The following is a 24,693-nucleotide window of genomic DNA, read 5'->3' on the forward strand; positions in this document are numbered from 1 at the left end:
GTTTATTAAACTGATGACTAAAAAAAACGAACCTTTGTACACAGAACTATTTACAATTCAGTGAGATTTAAGTGAAATTATTTAGCAGAAATGGATCAAAGTCACAATGCTGAGAAAAAGGATGTTTTATTATCTTGACTTGACCATATGTTATAAATTACTGTTTATAAAAGTTATATATAAGCTTCTAGACTAGGGCGGCAAAAAAGCCATGTGAATGAAAGGCTCTTAGTGCTCCAGCTAGGAGTCAGTGCTGTGCCTCTGAGGTGGGAGAGCCAACTTCAGGACACTGGCCCACAAGAGACCTCAAAGCTCCACGTAATATCAAACGGCAAAAATCTCCCAGAGATCTCCATCTCAAAGCCAAGACCCAGCTTCACACAACGACCAGCAAACTATAGTGCTGCACATACTATGCCAAACAACCAGCAAGACAGGAACACAACCCAATTCATTAGCAGAGAGGCTGCCTAAAATCATAATAAGGCCACAGACATCCCAAAACACACCACCAGACGTGGACCTGCTCACCAGAAAGACAAGATCCAGCCTCATCCACTAGAACACAGGCATCAGTCCCCTCCACCAGGAAGCCTACACAACCCACTGAACCAACTGTAGTGACTGGGGACAGACACCAAAAAACAACAGGAACTACGAACCGGCAGCCCGAGAAAAGGAGACCCCAAACACAGTAAGTTAAGCAAAATGAAGACAGAAAAACACACAGCAGATGAAGGAGCAAGGTAAAAACCCACCAGACCTAATAAATGAAGAGGAAATAGGCAGTCTACCTGAAAAAGAACAAAGAATAATGATAGTAAAGATGATCCAAAATCTTGGAAATAGAATAGACAAAATACAAGAAACGTTTAACAAGGACATAGAAGAACTAAAGAGCAAACAAACAATGATGAATAACACAATAAATGAAATTAAAAATTCTCTAGAAGGGATCAATAGCAGAATAACTGAGGCAGAAGAAGGGATAAGTGACCTGGGAGATAAAATATTGGAAATAACTACTGCAAAGCAGAATAAAGAAAAAACAATTGAAAGAAATGAGGACAGTCTCAGAGACCTCTGGGACAACATTAAACCCACCAACATTCGAATTATAGAGGTCCCAGAAGAAGAAGAGAAAAAGAAAGGGACTGAGAAAATATTTGAAGACATGATAGTTGAAAACTTCCCTAATATCGCAAAGGAAATAGTTAATCAAGTCCAGGAAGCACAGAGAGTCCCATACAGGATAAATCCACGGAGACACAGGCCAAGACACATGTCAATCAAACTATCAAAAATTAAATACAAAGTGGGAAGCAGCCACATCGCACAGGGAGATCAGCTCGGTGCCACCTAGAGGGGCGGGATAGGGAGGGTGGGAGGGAGGGAGGCGCAAGAGGGAACAGATATGGGAACAACATATGTATATGTATAACTGATTCACTTTGTTATAAAGCAGAAACTAACACACCATTGTAAAGCAATTATAATCCAATAAAGATGTAAAAAAAAAAAGTTATATAAATGTAGGCTGAGATCTTTAATGTCTCAAAAAGCCAAATATAAATAAAGAACAGAAAATAAATTCAAATGAAAGAAGTTCTGACATAATTCTTCTATGTGTTTATGAAATCCTAGGAAGAATCACTGCAATAATTATCTAAAGTAATATTAAAAGGTAACAAAAGAGATGTTTGGTCTTAAATGTAAATTCAAACGTAGAGTGTCTAAAGTAACAAATCAAAGCGAAAGTATATCTGCAATTTCTAACAGCAAAAAATAAGTTAGTTTGTAAATACTGTATTCTTTAATGCAGTAAGAAAGAAGATCAGGAATAAAATGTTGGATAGTCTTATTGACCAGGTCACATTTAAAAATAATTTGTCAGGATAGCAAAAATGTGCAACGATTAAGCTCTACACATACAACTGTAACATTTGTTGTTATACTAGAGCCAGTACTTTTATTTGTAGAGTTCACGAATGAAAACATAACAAATACTTATACATCAGTATTGGTAGGAATACCAAATATTATTTCACAACTGCCACTACGCGTTTCTTCTTCTCTGACACCCTCTGCACAGATCCAGGCTTGCTATGTTTGATACGATTCAGTTCCCTAGAAATAAAACAAAATACACAAAATATAAGCAAGTTTACGAGAAATCAACTTAACCAAAGAAAACTTCCTCAGGAAAATCACAAGACATTTTCTTTCACTGGAAAACCATCTATTGAAAAAAAAAAGGTTTCACAATGAGATTAGGTAAAAAGCAGCTAGAAATCAAGTTTTGTTAACTTATTTATTAGCTTCTTCTCTTACTATCGGCGTCCTTTACTAACTTTAAAAACTTGCTGCAGTTGTTAAAATATTTAAAAGTGACTCAACCCCAACATCTACCCAAAGACAACAAAATAATCATTTGAATAGTCTAATTAAAAGAAAAAAAGAACTCTGTCTTAGAATTTCTATAATACTTCACATGAATTCAAAGACTGCATGGAGAAGAATATTCCACAGGGGAAATGGTGGTGATGGTGGAATGCTACGCTTTAGAGCCAAAATGTTAGATTCCAAATGCTATGATGAGGCATATTAGACAAATTTTTATCTAACAAATGTTTTTCGCCGTCTTTAAGCTGGAAAATACACAATACCTCTTAATTCCAGCTACACTGGAAGTTATTTTTTACAAACATTCTCCATTTATAATAGTTTTTTAGCATGAGCAGAAGCATTTTCTTATTTTGATATAAGTCACTGACATTGTCTGCCCTTTAAACATATGCTCAAAGATAGTTAATGAAAATTCTCACCATGTGAGATGACCATTCCCCCTTTTATCAGGAAAAGGAAAAAGGCCCAGAGAAGTATTCAAAAACACCTTTGACAACCCAATCAAAAAATGGCGGAAGATCTAACTAGACATTTCTCGAAAGAGGACATACAGATGGTTAAAAAGCACATGAAAAGATGCTCAACATCACTAATTATTAGAGAAATGGAAATCAAAACTACAATGAGATACCTCCTCACACGGTCAGAATGGCCAGCATCAAAAAATCTACAAACAATGCATGCTGGAGAGGGTGTGGAGAAAAGGAAACCCTCCTACACTGTTGGTGGGAATGCAAACTGGTATATCCACTATGGAGAACAATATGGAGGTTCCTTGAAAAAACTGAAAATAGAGCTACCATATGAACCAGCAATCCCACTCCTGGACATATACCCTGAGAAAACCGTAATTCAAAAAGATATATGCACCCCAATGTTCACTGCAGCACTATTTACAATAGCCAGGACATGGAAACAACCTAAATGTCCATCGACAGAGGAATGGATAAAGATGTGGTACACATATACAACGGAATATTGCTCAGCCATAAAAGAACAAAATAATGGCATATGCAGCAACATGGATGGACCTAGAGATTCTCATACTGAGTGAAGTAAGTCAGAGGAAGACAAATATCATGATATTGCTTGTATGTGGAATCTAAAAAAAGGCTACAAATGAACTTCTACAAATCAGAAATAGAGTTACAGATGCAAAAAATAAACTTATGGTTACCAGGGGGGTATGGGGGGTAGGGATAAACTGGAAGATTGAGATTGATACATACACATTACTATATAAAACAAATAACTAATAAGGACCTACTGTATAGCACAGGGAACTCTACTCAATACTCTGTAATGGCCTACATGGAAAAAGAAGCTAAAAAAGAGTGGATATATATATATGTGTGGAACAGATTCACTTTGCTGTACACCTGAAACTAACACAACATTGTAAATCAATTATACCCCAATTAAAAACAAAAAAACACCTCTGATGCACAACATCACATAAACTATTCCCTTGAAAGGCACGTTTTTTTGTTTGTTTTTGGTGAGACGCAAGGCGGGGAGTTAGAAAAGGGTACTGAGAGAGTGTCAAATGCTCCAAAACATACTTTCGTCGACGAGCTTCTTTCATGATGCGCTGCTCCTGAATCTGACTGTAGATAGATTTTGGTAGATGTCGGTGACGAGAAATACGTTTTATGTGAGGATGATGTTGAAATTTCTCCTTTAATCTCTGGTTATAATCTGTGGCTGCTTTTTCTCGTGATGTAAGCTGAAAAAATGCATTTTGATATTTTAATGAATGATGTGTTTGTTTTGCTTCAGTACAACAAAGTTAGGAGCAATGTTTCCCCAAAAAACTAAATTTTCATGACGTATGACCAAAACTGCTAATGTAACTATACCCTTTACAAGGTTATGTTAGTGATACCAGGTTTGCAAGCACTGAATCTCCTTTTAGGCAGCATGCCTACAATGTAGATGGATGCCACCAAGTGAAAAAGAGCAGTGCCAAGGGAGCTGGGCTCTGTGGACCACTCTAGGCACAGTAAAAGCACTTAAATGAATCACTCAAAAAATTTTTTTTCTGTAAAAGTAACTTCTGAAACAGAAAAGAAAGCATCTGATGCCGTAATAACTAGCCTTCGTCTAACAACTGTTAAGGATGATATGATTTAGAGGAACATTTAATGATGAACTGAAACCTAGGCATAGTGTAGTACTTAGTAATCATTAAACCTAAAATAAAACTATCTTTAATTACTACTTATCATATCTTGATTTTCCTTCCAGAGCTAAGTAGAAAATAACCCACACTTAACCTTTCCTTCTTAAACTTAATATTTGTTTCAGTTACAAATACCCTGTATGAAGACATGAGACATTTAGAAAAACATTAAGAACGAACAAAAATCAACCATTACTCACAACCCAGAGGTAGCTAGCCAATGGTAATATTTGTTATACTTTCACTGAGTCTTTTTAAAAAGTCTGAAGCTGTGTATTTTTTTTAAGTGTTTCACTGTCTCTTTGATATTAAAATAGCTCACAGAGACTTGCAGCCTTTGACTTGCCTGATTACTATTCCTTTAACAGAAGAAATGGGCGTTCTAAGTTCTAAGGCTCTAGTCCCTACATCTTCTCTCCCCACCTCAAGGAGAATACAAAAAAACAAGAAGGCTCGAATATGATCAAACATTTTAATTAACAAAAGCCTCTGGGAGAATTCCCTGGCGGTCCATTGGTTAGGACTCAGCGCTTTCACTACCAAGGGCCCAGGTTCAATCCCTGGTTGAGGAACTAAGACCCCAGAAGCCATGTGGCGTGGCCAACAACAAAACAAACAAAAAACAAAGGCCTCTGAAGGTGCCTTTGACATGAAAAAAGTAAACCTCAATACAACCCTGTTTTGTTGCTAGCCTTTTTTGTCACAACTAACGCATTTCAAATAAATTCTCTTTATAATATAATGATATTCAATAAATCTAGAAACTAGCTTTATGACAATGAAAGAAAATGGGGTCTTACCACACCCAACTTTTCAGAAGCATTAGCTTTCCATAGACGAATGTTCATTTCATCAGATCCACACATAATGTACTTGCTGTCAGAAGTCCATTTTACACAGATAACATGTTGCATTCTCTTTGTGTGATAGACTTCCCTATAGAAGAGGAATTAAGTTAAAACTCTTAGGATTTTGGTACAGATTTTCTTTAACCACTGCCTATCAAGTATCAGGATAACATTTTTGAGTCCTAAAAGAGTATAAAAGAGAAATTAAAATTCATTTAAATGTATTTTTATGGGACCAATCTAACAAGATTCTATTCTAAGTGTTGGGGAATTAAAAATTCCTGCCCTCAGAGACGTTATAATCCAATAAGAAAAATAAGTATAAACAAACTAAGCAAAACTAGATGCCCAGAAAAGATCGCAAAATAACTGAGGGCATATAACACAAATAAAATATGTTGACGCTGGAGTAATTTTGTAACAATAAGGTCAACCACCACACTTTTTTGGGGTTTCTTTTCATTGAAAAATAAATGCAATGGTACTCTAAGAGCACATCCTGATATGTTGATCCTAATGTCTGATTTCTGTTTTGGTCAAATTGTTTAAAAAGCTCAATTGGGCTTCCCTGGTGGCGCAGTGGTTGAGAGTCCGCCTGCCCATGCAGGCAACACGGGTTCGTGCCCCGGTCCAGGAGGATCCCACATGCCGCGGAGTGGCTGGGCCCGTGAGCCATGGCCGCTGAGCCTGCGCATCGGAGCCTGTGCTCCGCAACGGGAGAGGCCACAGCAGTGAGAGGCCAGCGTACCGCAAAAAAAATTAAAAAATAAAACAAATAAAAAGCTCAATTAATTGAAGTGAGAGCTGATGATTTACATATGTGAAAAGAAATGGAGGGCTATAGAAGTGATGAGATAAGGATCATTTAATAAATGGAGATGTCAAATATCATACCTATTTGGAAGGCTGTGAAACATACTAAGTGAATTCACAGAAGATACTATATTAGGAAGTGTTAAGCAGAGCATTAAAAAGCAAGTAAAAGACAAGGTCAGAAAAAATAAAAGGATGAGAGTTCTAGAGAAGTAAAGTTTCCATATCTGGATTAAGTGATTCAAAATGCAGACTACTTGAGAGAAAGGAAAGTCGCTCAGCAAATTCTGCACAGTAAAAGAAAACCCGTATGTGATGATGAAATCAAATAGATTTCATATATATAAAAACATCTCTGAAGTACACTCACAAAACTAGTCTATTACACTGCTTCTAACAGATACATTTTGAGCTCCTGAATGACCATGTAGCTAGACCATAAGAAATTTATTTCTAAAAGAGAGTATGGTTAGAAAGAACATCCTATTAAAAGGAAAAGTAGATGAAACACTGACTGCTTTTTCTTCTCTCAATGCTCTGCTTTTACAAGACTCAATCCTTACAACCTCTACCTATTTAAGATGTCTTTTTTCCCAAAGCAACGTATTGAATTTAAATATTAGGAAATTCGATTAGGCTTTGGTAACCATTAAAAATAACCTAGTCATGTATTACATCAGTTCATGTATTAGACCAGACAAATCCAATGGTTAGTCACTTAACCAACTTAGAATCCTCCTTAATGGTAAACTACACAGGGTTCTTAACTTCTAGATATGTTTATGCTTGTACTTAAAATAGATACATAAAGTTCATTATAAGTTATACTATTTGGGGATAAATACATTTAAAAACTTAAATTCTTTATATACGTAGTCAAGATAAATGAATTGTTCTGTGTGAATGCAACTGAATTTACTTGTTTGCTAAGTAAATACTGAATGAAATCCGAACAGAAGCTTACCTTCAAATATTCATTTAACTGTACTTTTTGAAAACCTACTCAAAATTTACTTTTAAAATACAATTTAACTACTTTAAGATCTTTCAAAGGAAAACATTTTAAAAATACATATCGGGCTTCCCTGGTGGCGCAGTGGTTGAGAGTCCGCCTGCCGATGCAGGGGACACGGGTTTGTGCCCCGGTCCGGGAAGATCCCACATGCCACGGAGCACCTGGGCCCGTGAGCCACGGCCACTGAGCCTGTGCATCCGGAGCCTGTGCTCCGCAATGGGAGAGGCCACAACAGTGAGAGGCCCGCGTACCGCAAAAAAAACAAAAAAACAAAAAAAATGTATCATCCAAAGCATTGCCTGTGTTATTTGATGTCTGTAATGACAGGAAACTAGAGCAGACCACAGAAACAAACCAGAAGCAGCTTTCAAGCAGACAAAGGTCAGAAGGAATACCATTTATAACTAAACCCAACAGGAAGTAACACATATTAAATTGTGATTACAAAATCTCCAAATGACATCAGGAGGCAATTCCCTGGAAACGGTGTATAAGAACTCCTCACTTCATACAGTTTTGGAATAATCTGAGCTTTTAACTAGACTTGCATTTAACTGCCCACACTGGCTGCAGAACAATTCAGCTGGAGCTCAGCTGCAGGGCTCTTGGGATCATAGGTGCCTGAACATTCCCATTTCTCATCCTCTTCCTTTGTTCTTTATGTCTGTTTATACATCATGTTAGAAAAGTATTGTCCTACTTACTACCTTTGGAGGTCCTGGTGCCAGAAAATGATGGAGGGCCACACTCTCTTGATTCTTAATATTTTCCAGAGAGGTGAGAAGAATGGAAACTCTCAGGCTTGCCTTGGGCCTGACTGAACAATTCCCAACAAACCATTCATGACAGTTTGGAGAATATCAAGTTAGTTGTAACAGCCATATAGGAACCAACCCCAGGAGATGATGGAATGAAGATCAAAGTCACCAGAACACCCACTCACTCAGTATGCTTTTGATTCCAATTCAAGCACTTTTTAAATCATACACATGACGATGCTGACAATTATTTGCTAGCAATTCATGATTATACAAAAAGGTTTAGGAATTAATATGGTTTCCTCAAATTAGAGGGGAAAAAGATGCAACTATCACAAGTAAAAATACCGAAGAGTTAGACAAGCAGATTGGCTATGACCAAAAAAAGAGCTGTGTGACTCTAAAGAAGAGGCTCTGTGTGAGAGGCCCGCGCACCACAAAAAAATAATAATAAAAATAAATAAGTGAGAAATAACAAATGTAAGGTATTATTGTTATTAACTGCTCTTAAACTGTATTAGGGAAAACCTTATCTAAGTTCTTCATTATCAAATTAAAAAAAAAATTTTAAGTTTACTATATTTTAGGGCAGTAAAAATACTATGATAGTATCATGATGAACATGTCATTATACATTTATTCAAACCCATAAAAGACATAATACCAAGAGTGAACCCTAGGAAAACTATGGATTTGGGGTGATTATGATGTAGGCTCATCTTACATTCTGGTGAGGTAACAAAAGTACCACCCCATAAGGAATGTTGATAATGGGATAGGCTCTGCATGTGTAGGGGCTGGGAATATATGAAAAATCTCTCTACCTTCCTCTCAATTTTGTTGTAAACCTAAAACTCCTCGAAAAAAATAAAGTCTTTATTTTTAAAAATTACTATAAAACACTTAAAAATAATTCTAAAATAAAAGGTTTTGCTCTAAGGCAAACACTAAGATTTCATATAAACAAATTATATAAAGATAATATCCTGTTCAATGAAGAAACTGCCCAGTAGGCTGATGTTCCCATAGGTGATGCAGTGGAAGTTGGTACCCCAAGTCACAACATCTGGGTGTGAGCTCCATCATATACACACAACCAAATAACCTTTCAAAAAAGATAAATGATAAAGACAAGGAAAAAAATCAAACAAAAACAAATGTTTATTGGTAGTAACATACCTGCTTCTACTTTTGTCCACAGGAAAGATTCGAATAGATTTATCAAAACTAGCAGACACAAAGTCTTTCCCAGTAGGAGAGTAATCCACATCAAGCACCGCAGACACATGATCCATATGTATCATTACAGGAGTGTCCAGTGCACGCATATCAAAAGTATATAAGCTGTAAAAGAATGTTTAATTATTTGATACAAATTTCTATTTAAAAAAAGCTTATGTAGTACTAAGAGACACTAGTGAAAATAAGACTGCTGGCTAAATAATGCACATCTAAATAAATAGCTCAATTCTTTACACAGTAGGTAAGGGATAGGGAAAAATATCAAGTTTTTATTATTCCTTAAGATTACACTTACACACTTTCAACCTTATAAACATAAATCTCATTGTAGAAAATGTGCAAACTTCAAAAGAATATGAAGAGTACAAAACTTACCTTTAATTCCACCACCCAGAGAAAGTCAGTTAGCACAGTGTAATTATTTCTAATCTTTTCACTATACTATTTAACTATGTACCTTTTAATAAAAGTAAGATAATACTGTATAAAGCTCTATATCCTGATATTTCATGTAGCATATTATGAACATTTATCCATTAAATAATCTGAGAATATTTTAATGTTTTCATATGTAAATATGAGTTAAAATAATTATTTGTTTAAATAAATCTATTTATTAATAAAGTTTCCAACATTTTACTATAATTAATTCTTAAATGAAATTTTAATTTTTCATATTTAATTTTTAATTGAATGGGGTAGATTCAATTAGATCTGAATAGATTCCTACAAGTAGAAAAGACATGAGCATTTTTAAGTCTTTTGAGTTGACAAATCATTTCCAGCGAAGTTGCAATAGTTTATACTCCATCAGTGATCTATAAGAGTGAGCACAGCTTTTCAAAGGGTATATTAAAATTAGAAAACTATACTTTGCGCACAACTGGCAAAAACAATGACTTCATGATTTTCGAGGTTTAAAAATTCTTAATCAACAGCTAAAAAAACAGTGCTTCAAATGAGCTAACATGGATGATGTAGAGTAGTAATATAGCATTACTGTGACCAAGTTCCCAACATCAAAATACTTCCAGATGTGAAGATTAAGTGTGAGGAGAAACAAGATATCCACATAATTTCAAAGTATCTCCCCAAAGACATGTATTAATTACAAAAGGAAAAAATAGTAACTTTATAGTGGAGAAAACTGGCAGACAGCATGTTAACTAAGTGATCAAGGTTAACAGCACCAGTAATATAATAAGATAAACTGACATTATGTACCTCTGATTTGATGCACCAAGAAAGGCATATCAATTTTGTGGTATTCTTGCTAAAGATGCATAATCTCAATGAAATAATGAGAAAACACCAGTTAAGCCCCACTTAAGGGCAGTCTACAATATAATTGACAAGAAAGTCCTTCTCAAAAGTACTAAGGTCATGAAAGAAAAGGGAAGACTGAGAAAGTCACAGAGTGGGCAGGCTAAGGAGACATGGCAATCAAATGCAATGTGGGATCCTGCACTGGATCCTAGAACAGTAAAAGAACATTAGTGGAAAGACTGGTGATGGGATAAAGTCTGTACTTTATAGTAGTGTACCAATCTTAATTTCTTGGTTTTGCTAATTGAACTGTGGGGATGTAAGACATTAACATTTGGGGAAATTGGCTGACTGGTACTATTTGTGTAACTTTTCAGTAAGCCTAAAATTATTTCAAAACAAAAATTAAAAAAAAAAAGACCTAACACTTCAAAAAGAATATTTTTAAATACGATTATTATGAAAAGTCACTGATGCTAATGATACAAATTTCAAAATACCATGAAATTCTCATCAAGAGACAAGTCATTGTTCTCTTTCATAATCTTCAAACATACCACAGGATTGTCAGCCAAGGTCATACTGATCTTGGAGATTAAATTTCTGAGTTGACAACTGCTTTACAATCCCTATCTAAGGCAGTGGTTCTCAACCAGGTTTGTTTTAGAAAATTTTGTTTTTTAGTAAATTCTATTTTAATTTCTACATGAGAAAAAGGCTAAAAAGGGCTTCAATTAATGTGGTTTGGTATTGCTAGTTAATGAGTCCAACTGAGCTTCTTTTTAGTACAGGAAAGTCATAACAGATGTTTTCAGTTGGTACCACTAAAACATGTAATAAGTCCTATTTCTGAGCTAACTTATTCTTTCATAAATAAGAGTAGTGGAAAGAACAAAGAACTTAAATACAGATGATCTAAAGTTCAATCTAATGACAAACTTCCACCTTCCCCAAAAAACATGTATTAAAAATCCATCATATGCATAGCACTACAATAAATGCTTGGATAAAAAAAGATAAGACACTCTTTCCTCATCAAGAGATTAAACTCCCTACATCAATAGCCTCATCTGTAAAAAGGGAATAACATACATGTCCTATCCACCTTACAGGGATACTGCAAAGATAAAATAAGTTAGCTGATGACAAATGCTTCAACAAGTTTTAAAGTAGTATATAAGAAATCATAAAATTCCATCTAGGTCAAGAACATAAGGCTTCTATGTCACCTTTACATGAAGTCATAGAATAATATATCTGCAAATATTAAGGTAAAGGTTGAAACTTTATTTTTCCTTTTGTCTTACTGAAGTAATAGTGGTAGCTGATAACATGACCACATGAGTATCAACTACCTGAAGAGCTACACACTTTGTAGGCAGATATTTTTAGTTTCTTAAAACATGTATGATTCAGCCATTATTTATATGGTCTATGTCAGGGATAAGCTAATTTTTTCTGTAAACGGCCAAATAATAAACATTTTTGGCTTTGTGGGTCATATGGTCTCTGTTGCAACTACTCAACTCAGGCATTATAGCACAAAAGCAGCCATATTCCATACAGAAATAAATGTGGCTATACTCCAATAGAACTTTACAGAAACAGGCAGCAGACAGGATTTGGTCCACAGATCACAGTTTATCATCCCTGGTCTGTATCATTTTGAAAACTGAGAATACTTTTTAAGAAGCGCTTCTCTAATTTGGGAAATATTTTTTTTTTAGCAAAACAAACAGCAATTTTCTAGAGCATATGAAGGAATATTACCTAGGAAAACGTATTTCATTAGTAAGACATACAACTGAGTTATTTCTGATAGAAATTAAGTTTTAAAGAGGGAAACTTACTTGTAATCTTCGTTTGCTGCAGTAAAAATGAAAGCTTCCATAGGGTTCCAGCAAATTGTATTTGTTCTCATATCTAAGATGACCTAAGAAAAGAAGCATACACTAACCCATTACTATGAAATTAAGTCCCTCTAAAATGGATAAATTCCCACTTCATTTCCCTTCCTTCTTTTCTCATTGATTTAAGCAAGTACTTTAGTAAACACCTATTATGTGCACAGTACTTGGCTCAATGCAATAGGAAAAGAAAATCAATAATTGTTTACTGAACACACAGGCAGAGTGCTAAATACTGAAAAATATAAAAATGCTTAATAAATGGTCCCTTGACCTCAAAAAGCTTATAGTCAGGAAAATGAGATACACATTAAGAAGAGTTAAAATATAAACAGTGAAGCAGCAAATAATCAAGTATCAAATCAGGGGCAAAATTAATGGTGAGCTTAGGGTTAAAGTGGAGAAGAAAGGTTTCAAAAGATAAGCATGATCTGAGCTGATCTGTGAAGGTCCAGAAATATTATCATGTTTCTCAAAAGGAACATTCTGGGCAGGATAATCTTTTGTTGTGTGTGACTGTCCAATGGAGGATATTTAGCCTCTCTGGAGCTGGCCCATTAAATGCGAGTAAAATGTCCCTCCCAACACTTCCAAAAATATACTTGGTGGGGTGGTACAACCCCTGAATGAGAACAGCTACATTAAGGAGAGAAAAGATAGAAGAAACATTGATAGTCTAGTAGGTAGAACAGAGAAATAACAGAAAATAGCACGTCTGCATCCATCAACGTGACATACATGTAACAAACCCTTACTGACTAAAGCAAATAAATAAATGGAATACAATTTGGGACCAGATTTTGGAGGCGCTTGAGAGCTACAGTTCTTTTCTTCAACCTAAAAGTAATGAAGCACTATTATTAACAACTGAGAATGGAGGAGTGAAGGAGGTAGAAATTACTATTATTAAACTAGTACTTCATGTTAGCATTCTGCTAAATGCTTAAGTATCTTGTTTTATTCTTACCATTGGGCTGCAAGGTAGCTATCAATACCACCATTTCACAGGAGAAACACAGGTTAAGTTACCTGCTTAAAGTCTAACACCAAAGTTCATGCAGGATCTTCCCTCCATATCACATGAATGAGTGAAATGATTGGAGTGGTAGTATACTTTGGAAAGATTATCCTATTTATCTAGTTCAAACTTTAAGGAATATACTCTACTCCTAATATTTCTGAATTTATTATCTGTTAGGAACAACAAAAATATTAAAAACATTTCTGTTACGTGTGGACATCGGACTTGTGGCACATGAACAAGGTCTAGCTCTTCTTGCTCTCTGTCAATTCTAGCACCTGAAATCAACTTTATACCTTTTTACTTATAATGGCACTCCCCTCTTTACCAACAATATTTCTCTCCTTCTCTAGAATCAACTTAAGGTTGTATTAACTTTGATATCTAAGTCCTGGAATGACTGCTTTAGAACTGTTGGGAAATCTGACACCTTGAACAGGACAGAGCTTGTCTAAATAAAACGTCAACCCCCTTGGCATGTAACTAAACAAATAAAGGTAGTTATGTGAATTAGTTATAAAACTTTCTGGAATAAAATACCATATGTGTCATATGATAATCACAGGGCCTGATGTAACAGGATGCAATACTTTTTTAAGAACTTCCAATTTGGGCTTCCCTGGTGGCGCAGTGGTTGAGAGTCCGCCTGCCAATGCAGGGGACGCAGGTTCGGGAAGATCCCACATGCCGCGGAGCGGCTGGGCCCGTGAGCCATGGCCGCTGAGCCTGCGTGTCCGGAGCCTGTGCTCCACAACGGGAGAGGTCACAACAGTGAGAGGCCCACGTACCGCAAAAAAAAAAAAAAAAAAACTTCCAATTCAGTAAGTACAAACTAGATGCCTAAAATCTGCTGGCATTGTGGAAGACACAAAGACTAGGATACAGTACCTCATGGAAATTTAAGGGTCTCTAACAAGCAACAGGAAATTGAGAGAATGCCATTATGATCATTTTGGGTTCTAAGGACACCTCTATTAAAGAGTTTTTTAATTCTGAAAAAACATTTGCTCCATATTTTCAGTCACTCCACTTACAGGGGGATGCATTAACAACTGTATAAAGCAGAAGACAAATTGAAACTCACCTTTTTCAGAGGAGTAGCTTGCCTCATATCATATAGTACTATATTCCTGTCAGAAGCACAACTTCCCAAGAGAAATGTCTAAAAATAAGTATAACAATCATCAGTTAAAAGCTAGGCTTGGCAGCAAACCATGTCCATTCAGTGAACAAATGATTTAATTACCCTCAATGTTTATGTTTAAGATACAAAGTTATAACATTAAAGTCCATTTTCAGAGGGTACAATGAATCACTCATAATCTCAGCAACCTAAGCCAAGTATTTTCATTGTTAAATCCCCACTTTAGATGCCTGTGATGATACTGTACAGATAATTCTGCATCCTATTTTAAAACAACATATTTTACTTATCCATTCTTCAACTTAGACCTGTTTCCTGTTCTTCAGTATTATAAATAACACTTCAAAAAACATTTGCATACATTTAGCTCTTCTTTTTCTAAGGGTAAGATTTTAGTAGTGGCGTTACTCAATCAAAAAGTATGAACACTTTTATGGCTTTTGATATTTAGGAGTAATTGTTTTCCAAAGAGTTGTACCAATATACATTACAATGTGGAAATATATTAATTTTACTGCAACTGGGCAGCAATAGGTAGTGCCATTTAAAAATAATATCTGTATGGCAATATTTCCTATATACTGTCATCCTTTGGCATCTGTGGGGGACTGGTTTCAGGACCACCCACGGATACCAAAATCCACAGATGCACGAGTCCCTTGCCCTCTGTAACCACAGACACAGAACCCGCGGATATGGAGGGCCTACTATATAAATTACTGCTTTATTAGCAGTTAAACATTTCCTCATGTTTATTAACTCTCTGTATAAACTAGGTGTGTCCTTTGTCCAACTGTTCCAAGATGTTTAAAATATTTATTTGTAAGTCAGTTATAAATGTGCTAAGTGCTTACATAATCCTTGGCGTAAGTGAAAATAAGCCATCTACCTACCAGTGGAGTCCCAAATCCCACCCTTTGTAGTACCATTCCTCCTCACCTCATGGTTCCTGACACAACTCTTGGCTTCTGCCTCCATTATTCCTACTGCAAGCGTTAACAGGAACTATAAGAGTCATTTACTAAGCAGCTGTATGGTCTGCTAGCTCCTACTACATGGGTGTATATAGTTCAAATAAAACTCATAAAGCCAATGCTACCATCACGATCTCTTCTCAGTTCTTTCCAAAACCCTCCTTCTTAAACCACTTCTTCTCTGAGCCTTTCCCCTAGTTAGTGACTCCTCTCAACCTTTCTTAGTTTCTCATTATGTCACTCCAAAGTCTGACCAGGTTCTGTTTCTAAAAGTAAAGACTTTAATTTGAACAAAGCAAAAAATTCTACCTAGACGGAAAGCTGACTTTCATACTGTAAAATGTAGCGCTGCTCAGCATAAACTTTTGGCTTTATGAGAATTCTAGGCTTCAATATTTTAACAGAAAATTAATTATTAATGATTAGGAGACAAATACACTCCATTTGTTCATAGCAACACGCCCTTTCCATTAAGTTTAATACAGGGTAAGAGACATGCACACCATTTGCTTTTACCACTAAGTCAGTTCATAGGTTAATAAAACACGCATTCACACACAGCTGAACAAATAGAGTTTTTATACAGGCAAATTTGAAAAACATGGTTGCTAGGTCATCACTAATAATTAATTATGATTTTAGAACTGGCCATCAGCTCTTCTGACACAGGTGTTTACCAAAACAGAGAAACAAAAGATCTCATTTACCCTTTAGAGAACTAGGAATCAGTATCTGTCTGTTCCTCCTGTTTTTTTTTTTAAATAGCAGTAACACCACCATCTTAAATTTGGGGAGCACCTTTTAAAAATATTCACATATATTATCACATTTTACGCTTACAACAAACCTATGACGCACAATGGAAGATATAATTAATCTCATTTTAAAAATAAACAAATACAGAGAAAAACTGTGACTTGCATAAGGTCAATGCAAAGGCATGCTGGCAGGAAATACAGTTCCAGCCTAGGTCCACCACAAGTAAGACATAAAATGTTCCCACAAGTTGCTTGTGTTTGTAACCTGCTTCTGCCTAGTGTCACCTTGGGCTGGCTCTGCAAAGCTGGCTTGCCCCTTCATGCCATATCTCACTTCTACAACCAAGGGGAACACAGGGAAGGTAGACAGAGGATGGAGTGAGGAAGATATAGTAGGGTACAGATACCCTGTACCAGCGAGCAGCAAACATTTTCTGTAAAGGGCCAGAAAGGAAGTATTTTAGGCTTTGTGGGCCATATGGTTTCTGCAGTGCTTTCTTTACTTTGTAGTGCAAATGCCGTTACAAACAATAAATGAGCAAAAGGGCATAGCACGGCTGTGTTTCAGTAAAACTTTTTTTTTTTTTTTTAACAAAAACAGGCAGTGGGCTCATAGACCATAGCTTGACAACCCCTGCTCTAGACCTGCAGCCTCTCCCAGAAGTGTATATGCAGGTGTGTGCTGGAGGCAGGAGGGCATCCTCTGACTGACTTCTCAGCAGCACCTCAAAGCCAAGTTCACATCACACCGCAGCACCTCAGCCTTAATACGCTGCTACTCTGACTTAAACTTTTTCCCTCCTTTTATCAGTTAGGGTCTCTAAGAGTGTAAAACTTGAAGATCAGGATTTTCTCTGATACCATCTAACAAGATAATCTCCTGATAATTTCTAAAATCAGCTTACACATGCAGTGATTTCCTTTTCTTTCTGCAGGAAAAGCCATCTTTACTGAGTCTTCTGGAAAATGAGTTCATCAATTGTTACGTATTCAGGAAAAGCTCAGGGAAAAGTCTGGAGTCCAGGGGATAGCTTTGCCTTCAGGGAAACCTCCTTTCCCAAATTCGGACCTGAATAAACAATAAGTAGGAACTTCCCTGGTGGCGCAGTGGTTAAGAATCTGCCTGCCAATGCAGGGGACAAGGGTTCGAGCCCTGGTCCGGGAAGATCCCACATGCCACGGAGCAACTAAGCCCGTGTGCCACAGCTACTGAGCCTGCGTTCTAGAACCCGCGAGCCACAACTACTGAGCCCACGTGCCACAACTACTGAAGCCCGTGCGCCTAGAGCCCGTGCTCCACAACAAGAGAAGCCGCCACAATGAGAAGCCCACACACCGCAATGAAGAGTAGCCCCTGCTCGCCACAACTAGAGAAAGCCCACATGCAGCGACAAAGACCCAATGCAGCCAAAAATAAAATAAATAAATTTATAAAAAAAAAAGTAGGCTAATCTCTAACTCTTCCCTTAGACCTGGAAGAAATTAGGAATCACAGTTCAGACTTTTGAGCAAAGAAAAATACAACTAATTATCATGTAGTACAAAAATAACCATGCATATTATTTTGAAGCACTGGTGCCCCTGCCATGTACAAATAATTAAAGAAAACAATGCTCAACACTCCTTCTTCTGACCTCCAAGAGAGTTAAGAAAAATTAACATTTTCCTAAAGGTACAAAGATGTTAATCTGTGGAACATCGAGTGTTGAAGGCACAAATAAAACTGGAGTTTCACAGGACAGTGTGTACTTGGATTCTACCCCCACGAGCACATGCACACACCCACCTCTTAACAGTGCTAAACACTAGTATCTGGGACTATAACTGTAGGCAAACATGTCAAGGCAAGACCTGACCAAAGGTATAAGAACTCAGATATAATCTGGAAAATGGACCAAATGCTAGAACACCACTAAAATTCAGAAAATTCTTGTATCATACATTCAAAAGTTTCGTAAACAGAGCTGAAATTACTAGATAATAAGAAAACAATAAGCAGAACATATTTCAAAAAGGAACATTACCTCAATTGGGTTAAATTTAACACTGCTTATACTGTCAAATCCCCAAGTCATTGAACATATAGGACTGGTTCTTTGTTCATCCCAAATGTCTACTTGCTGTCCACATGTGGCAAAAACAGCTTCTTTCCAGTGATGATCAATTCCTGTATACACTGTCTTTTAAAGCAAAGATGTTGTTATAGATGAGTGTTTTCATTAGTACTTCAAATCTACAGAATATTTTAAATATATTTCTCTACACTCTCATTTGTTTAAGAAAATCCCAGTTCACAAAGAAGTTTCTTTGAAGCCCTCACTGAAAGGAGAAAACTCTACCATAAGAAATGATGTTTCTTATCACACATTCTGGGAACAAAGAAAAATGTTAACATGGGATGTATTTAATTAAGTTTGAATACATATCACTGAAGTAATATTTAAATCATCATTGGGTATTGAAGGATCTTGGAACTAACTAATGAAACACAAAGGTAATTTCTAAAAAACTTAATTCCACATTTAACATATGAAGTACTGATTCCCAGGACAGAAACACAGATACAGACAACTGCATTAAAATTTATGGGGAGAAATAAAATTGGTGAGCGTGGATGCTAAGACTGTTAAAAGCAATAAAATCTCATAAATTTGGTATTATTTACTTAAAAATATGCGACTCATCTATTCAGGACCAGCTTAAAGTCTACCTTCATACTGTATGGCAAAAATAGTTTGCAAAGCAAATTAAAGGGAACTATTTAGTCAATACTTTAAGCTTTTAAGAACTCTTATCAGCATCCACAGATTTAGAATTATTTTCTATTCATAAAGGCAAGTCCTACAAACTTTTCCATAATAAGAATTAACCCCCAATACCACAGAGAAGGGGTAACACTAAATGTTTCAAAAATCTTTGGAACTCCTAGAGAAAAGACATTTTACAAGAATGAAACCAATTTTGTTTTACGAATTACTAATTTTTTACCATCTGCAAATTATTTCCATTTCATACTAATATCCCACCTCCACGTCCCTTCAAGAACACTTAGATTGACCATTAGAACACAGGAAGGCCCTGATCATGGGCTGGACCCCTCATCTAAAGAAAGAACATTTAGAACTTCTTGAAACCTGAAAAGCAGAACCTAAATATATACTAAATATAATACTGAAATGACAAAGAGATTTTAAAGATGCGATATTTAAAGATTAATTCTAATTTCAGAATTTCACTTAGTATCAAAACGTAAGCATTAAAAAACATGGGTAGGCCAAATTATCTGAATTATTAAACTATAACTAAACTATATCATCTGATTTGCAGAATGTTAAGAAATGTAAGTAAGATTTATACAAAAACCACACTATTGCATTTATTCATTTCCTAAAGAATTCTTTCAAGTAAGAAATTCTGAGCTTTGTGAAAGATCCATGATGATATAAATCAGAAGTTGAAGCACTTTTTTCTGACCTTTACAGATTTCCTCCCATGTTCTTGCTAATTTCACTGCATCCTCTAGCTAAAAACAGAAACTGAACCCTACTGCAATGAACACCGAAGAACTGTTCAAATTCTTGAACTGCAAAGGACATTCATTGCATTAAATGTTGCTTAGAACAGGTCAATTATTGCAGCCTAAAGTGTCTGATTTCTTATTTATATCTTTCTTGAAATTAAAATTATGAAATAATTGTAGGTAAAAGAGAAGAATTCTAATAGCCCAAGTATGGGTCAATTTATTTTTGTACCTTTCCTAATATTGTATGCAATGGTTCCTCCTCTTCTCCATAGCTTGGTCCATCCATTTTCCACTGCTTCACAGTTTTGTCATCACCAACCTAGAAATATTTATGATGATGATGATAATGAACAAGTTATAAACTGTACACTTGCCAACACATACATCAAATTATAAACCTCTCAGTTTAAAAAATAACACATACCATATTCTTCCAGTACTGTATTTATTGATGCATTTATGTCCCACCTTGTTATGGTAAAGATTTGTGACAAACACATGAAGTACATAAAATTTAAAACAGCATGAGCAGAGCAAAAGAAGAGTAGGGTAGAAACAAAGTTAGGTCATAAACATGGCAAAAACTGCATTATTGTAATAAAGATGACTTTTCAAATTAGGGAGAAAAATGAATTACAATAAAATGGTATTGTGAGATCAGGTCGGTCATTTAAGAAGTATGAACCAATCTGACATCTTATATAAAAATAAAATTCCAGGTAATTTTAAAGGTAAAAAATGCAACAAAACCCATTAAAAATACTAGAGAGAAGGCATTTTTAAATCTTGGCATGGGTAAAGTCCTTCTCTTCATGACATAAAACTCCAGAAACTATTAAGTCAGAGGTTGTCAAACTGTGAAGTGTAGACTTCTGAAGGACCCTGAGAATTTTTCAGGGGTCCAGGAGTTTGAGACTATTTTCGTGTTAGTAAAGGCATTGCTTGTCTTTTCACTAAGCTGACAGTTGCACAGATGGTGAAAGAAATGGTGAGTAGAACTGTTGGCACCTTAGCCCAAATGAAAGCAAGGCAACAAACTATGGTAAATTAGACTTTGGTATGTGGCAGATACCTTCAAGATATTAGGTAAACATCGATTTTACTAATTTTTTTTGGAAATGTTTCCTCAGGCAAGGGAAACAAATGGGACTCCATCAAACTTAAAAAACTCTTGTACAGCAAAGAAAACTATCAACAAAATGAAAAGGCAAACGATATTTGCAAACGATATATCCAATAACGGGTTAATATCCAAAGTATACAAAGAACTCATACAACTCAGTATCAAAAAAACAACTCAAATAAAAAATGGCAGAGGCTCTGTAGAGACTTTTTTTAAAGAAGACAAACAGATGGCAAATTAGACACAGGAAAAGATGCTCAACATTACTAACCATCAGGCAAATGCAAATCAAAACCACAATCAGATATCACCTTACACCTGTCAGAACGGTTATTATCAAAGCCAACAAATAACAAGTGTTGGTGAGGATGCAGAGAAAAGGAAACCTTTGTGCACTGTTGGTGGGGATGGAAATTGGTGTAGCCACTATGGAAAACAGCATGGAGATTCCTCAAAAAATTAAAAATAGAACTATCGTATGACCCAGCAATTCAACTCCTATGTATTTATTGGAAGATAACAAAAACACTAATCAGAAAAGATATAAGCACCCCTATGCCCAATGCAGCATTATTAACAATACAAGACAGGGAAGCAACCTAAGTGCCCATCAACAGATGAATGGATAAAGAAAATGTATTATATATATACAATGGAATATAACTCAGCCATAAAAAAAGAATGAAATCTTGCGATTTGCAAGAACATTGATGGACCTAGAGGGTATAATGCTAAGTGAAATAAGTCAGACAGAGAAAGATAAACACTGTATGATTTCACTTATATGTGAAATCTAAAAAACAAATGAACAAACATAACAAAATGGAAACAGAATTATCAATATAGAGCACAAAAAGGTGGATGCCAGAGGGGAGGGGTGGGGGAATGAGAGAAATAGGTGAGAGAGATTAAGAGGTATGAACTTCCAGTTGCAAAATAAGTGTACAGTGTATATAGTCAATAACTATGGGTATCTATATATATGGTGACATCATAACTAGACTTACTGTGGTGATCATTTTGAAATGCATAGAAATATTGAATCACTATATTGTACACCAAGAACTAACAGTGCTGTAGGTCAATTATACTTCAAAAACAGAAAAACAAACTTATAGAAAAAGAGATGAGATTTGTGGTTACCATAGGTGGAAGGGGGAAACTGGATGAAGGCAGTGAAAGGTACAAACTTATTTATAAGATAAATATTAGAGATGTAATGTACAACATGATAAATATAATTAACATGGCTGTATGTTATATATGAAAGTTGTTGAGACTAAACCCTGAGTTCTCATCACAAGAAAAAAAATCCTTTTTCTATTTCTTTAATTTTGTATCTATATGAGATGATGGATGTTCACTCAACTTACTGTGATAATCATTTCATGATGCATCTAAGTCAAATCATTATTGCCGTACACCTTAAACTTACACAGTACTATATGTCAATTATACCTCCATAAAACCGTTTCTAATCCCCAAAATAAAAATGTTTCTAAACCTAACAATTACTTTCAACTGTTTTCACTCCCCAGGATTGACTATTATTGCTTATGCAGACTATTAAAACAGCCTCCAAACTGATCACTTACTGCTGTCGAAATCTCAAAGCTCAGCTTAGATTCTGTCATTCCCCTATTAAAAAGATTTCAACGAACTTGAACAGGTATTTGTACATGATAGCATTATTCACAAAAGCCAAAAGTTGGAAATAACCCAAACGTCCATTGATGGATGAATGGATAAACAAAATGTGGTATATACATATAATGGAATATTATTCAGCCTTAAAAAGGAAAGAAATTCTGACACATGCTACAACATGGATGAGCCTTAAGGACTTTATACTAAGTGAAATAAATGAGACACACAGAGACATAAAGTCCAACAGTGATTACCGGGAGCTCGGGGGTGGGAGGTAGGCGTGGGAGATGTGGAGTTAGTATTTAATGGATACAGAGTTTCAGTCTGGGAAGGTGATAGTGGTGATGGTGTACAATGATGTGAATGTACTTAATGCCACTGAAATGTACACTTAAAAATGGTTAGAATGGTAAATTTTATGTTATGTATATTTTATCATACACAAAAATCCTTCAATGATGTATTAATAACAGACAAAGGAGTACAAATTACTCATCTTGTTTTGTTTTCTTTTTTTAAAGTGTCTTTTTTTTTTTTTTTGGCTGCCTTGGGTCCTCGTTGCTGCGCACAGGCTTTCTCTAGCTGCGGCGAGCGGGGGCTACTCTTGGTGCACGGGCTTCTCATTGCAGTGGCTTCTCCTGTTGTGGAGCACAGGCTCCAGAGCGCAGGCTCAGTAGCTGTGGCGCACGGGTTTAGTTGTTCTGCAGCATGTGGGATCTTCGCAGACCAGGGATCAAACCTGGGTCCCCTACATTAGCAGACGGATTCCTAACCAGTGTGCCACCAGGGAAGTCCCTACTCATCTTGTTTTAATCCCACTTCTGAGTGTCCTATAGAATATTAGTTCAGTAATATGTTAAGTAATTATGTATAAAAAGCATGGAAAAGGCTGGATTACATAAAGAAAACCAGGACTTTTCCAAGTTTTAGTAAGTTATTTTGCATTGTGAAACTCTGAAAGGGCCTTGGACCATGTAAATGAACTCAGAAAATATTCAATTACATCAGTTTATACATGTTGAAAAGAGTTAATGATTTAATTGCATTATACTTACAGTAAAAAAGGAAGTCCCACAAAAGCGAGTACATATTCCTCGTACAAAACCTTCATGTGCTTGTATCATACGAATACATTTTCGTTTAGTTAAGTTCCAAATTCTAACCTACGATAAAGCATACTAGGAAATTTCAGTGACTTATAAATTAAAAACGTTCAGGCACAGGAGTACATTCCAAGAAAAATAAATTCAACACTGAAAAGGCTGTAAATCACTCTACCAGACAGCTAAACACAAAATCCTCTAGACTAAAATAATGCAATGTCTATGGATAAGAATATCAACAAGCAGAAAACTGAACCTGTTAAATACTCTGTTCATTCTAGTTTAAAGTGTTTCAAAGCTTTCTTTCTTTGCCAGAGTGGGGGAATTAAGTGTTGAATTGTTAATAACATTCTCTGTGGAAAAAAACTCACAGTTAAATATCTGTACTGTAAAAATGCCTTATTACTTACTGTCAAATAGCCTTAAGTTATACATTTTAAATATCTTAGGTTTAGATAAGAAACTACTGAAATTACCAATTCAAATAGAATTTACTCTTGAGAATTAAAAGAAAACAGAACATAGAAAAATAAAATCAAAACAGTTAAAACCCACAGTAACGCACAACTAAAGGAAGAACACTTGTAATATAACTATATTTAGTTTAAAATATCAGCGTTTAAAAAAAAAAAAAATATCAACGTTTAACGTGACACTTGCCTCTCCATCACATGCCCCAGAAAGGACAGTAGCCAGACTCTTCGGATGTTTAGCCAAGCAACTGACTCCGTCTCGGTGACCATCCAGGGAAGCAAGGAACGGTTTCGCAAAAACCCGTTCCAGTTTGGTGGCATTTAAAGCTCTTACATATTCTCGTGGGACCTCAAAAGGATGTAAGGTAGGATCATAGTTTCTTGGAACTGAAATAAGAATGATTCCTCTTAATAAAATAATTCACATTTAATATTTCCTGTGGTCTTCCTCAGCTAATCATTCTATTTGTTACTCAAAAAACGTTTATCA

General features: G+C 35.8%; 1 protein-coding gene across 4 annotated transcripts in view; it reads right to left on the reverse strand.

The window, feature by feature from the left end:
* The window catches only part of DCAF13 (DDB1 and CUL4 associated factor 13), a 79,300-nt gene that overhangs the window by 52,829 nt on the left and 1,778 nt on the right, over positions 1-24,693 (reverse strand). For 3 of the 4 annotated variants that reach the window (XR_003003298.1, XR_003003300.1, XR_003003299.1), the window contains exons 2-11: positions 24,391-24,590; positions 23,683-23,790; positions 20,087-20,176; positions 18,359-18,514; positions 14,543-14,620; positions 12,381-12,463; positions 9,202-9,366; positions 5,389-5,524; positions 3,969-4,132; positions 2,034-2,127 (exon numbers count right to left, since the gene is read on the reverse strand). Coding sequence is in view for 1 of the 4 variants with exons in the window: in XM_024745018.1 (XP_024600786.1) it covers positions 2,040-2,127; positions 3,969-4,132; positions 5,389-5,524; positions 9,202-9,366; positions 12,381-12,463; positions 14,543-14,620; positions 18,359-18,514; positions 20,087-20,176; positions 23,683-23,790; positions 24,391-24,590 (1,268 nt within the window). In the remaining 3 variants the exon portion in view is untranslated. Of the gene's footprint in view, positions 1-1,942; positions 2,128-3,968; positions 4,133-5,388; positions 5,525-9,201; positions 9,367-12,380; positions 12,464-14,542; positions 14,621-18,358; positions 18,515-20,086; positions 20,177-23,682; positions 23,791-24,390; positions 24,591-24,693 lie in introns of those variants that run through there. The other variant, XM_024745018.1, reaches the window with a different exon arrangement.

The sequence above is a fragment of the Neophocaena asiaeorientalis genome, unplaced genomic scaffold (assembly GCF_003031525.2).
Source record: "Neophocaena asiaeorientalis asiaeorientalis breed wild unplaced genomic scaffold, Neophocaena_asiaeorientalis_V1.1 scaffold933, whole genome shotgun sequence".
Taxonomy (NCBI): domain Eukaryota; kingdom Metazoa; phylum Chordata; class Mammalia; order Artiodactyla; family Phocoenidae; genus Neophocaena; species Neophocaena asiaeorientalis.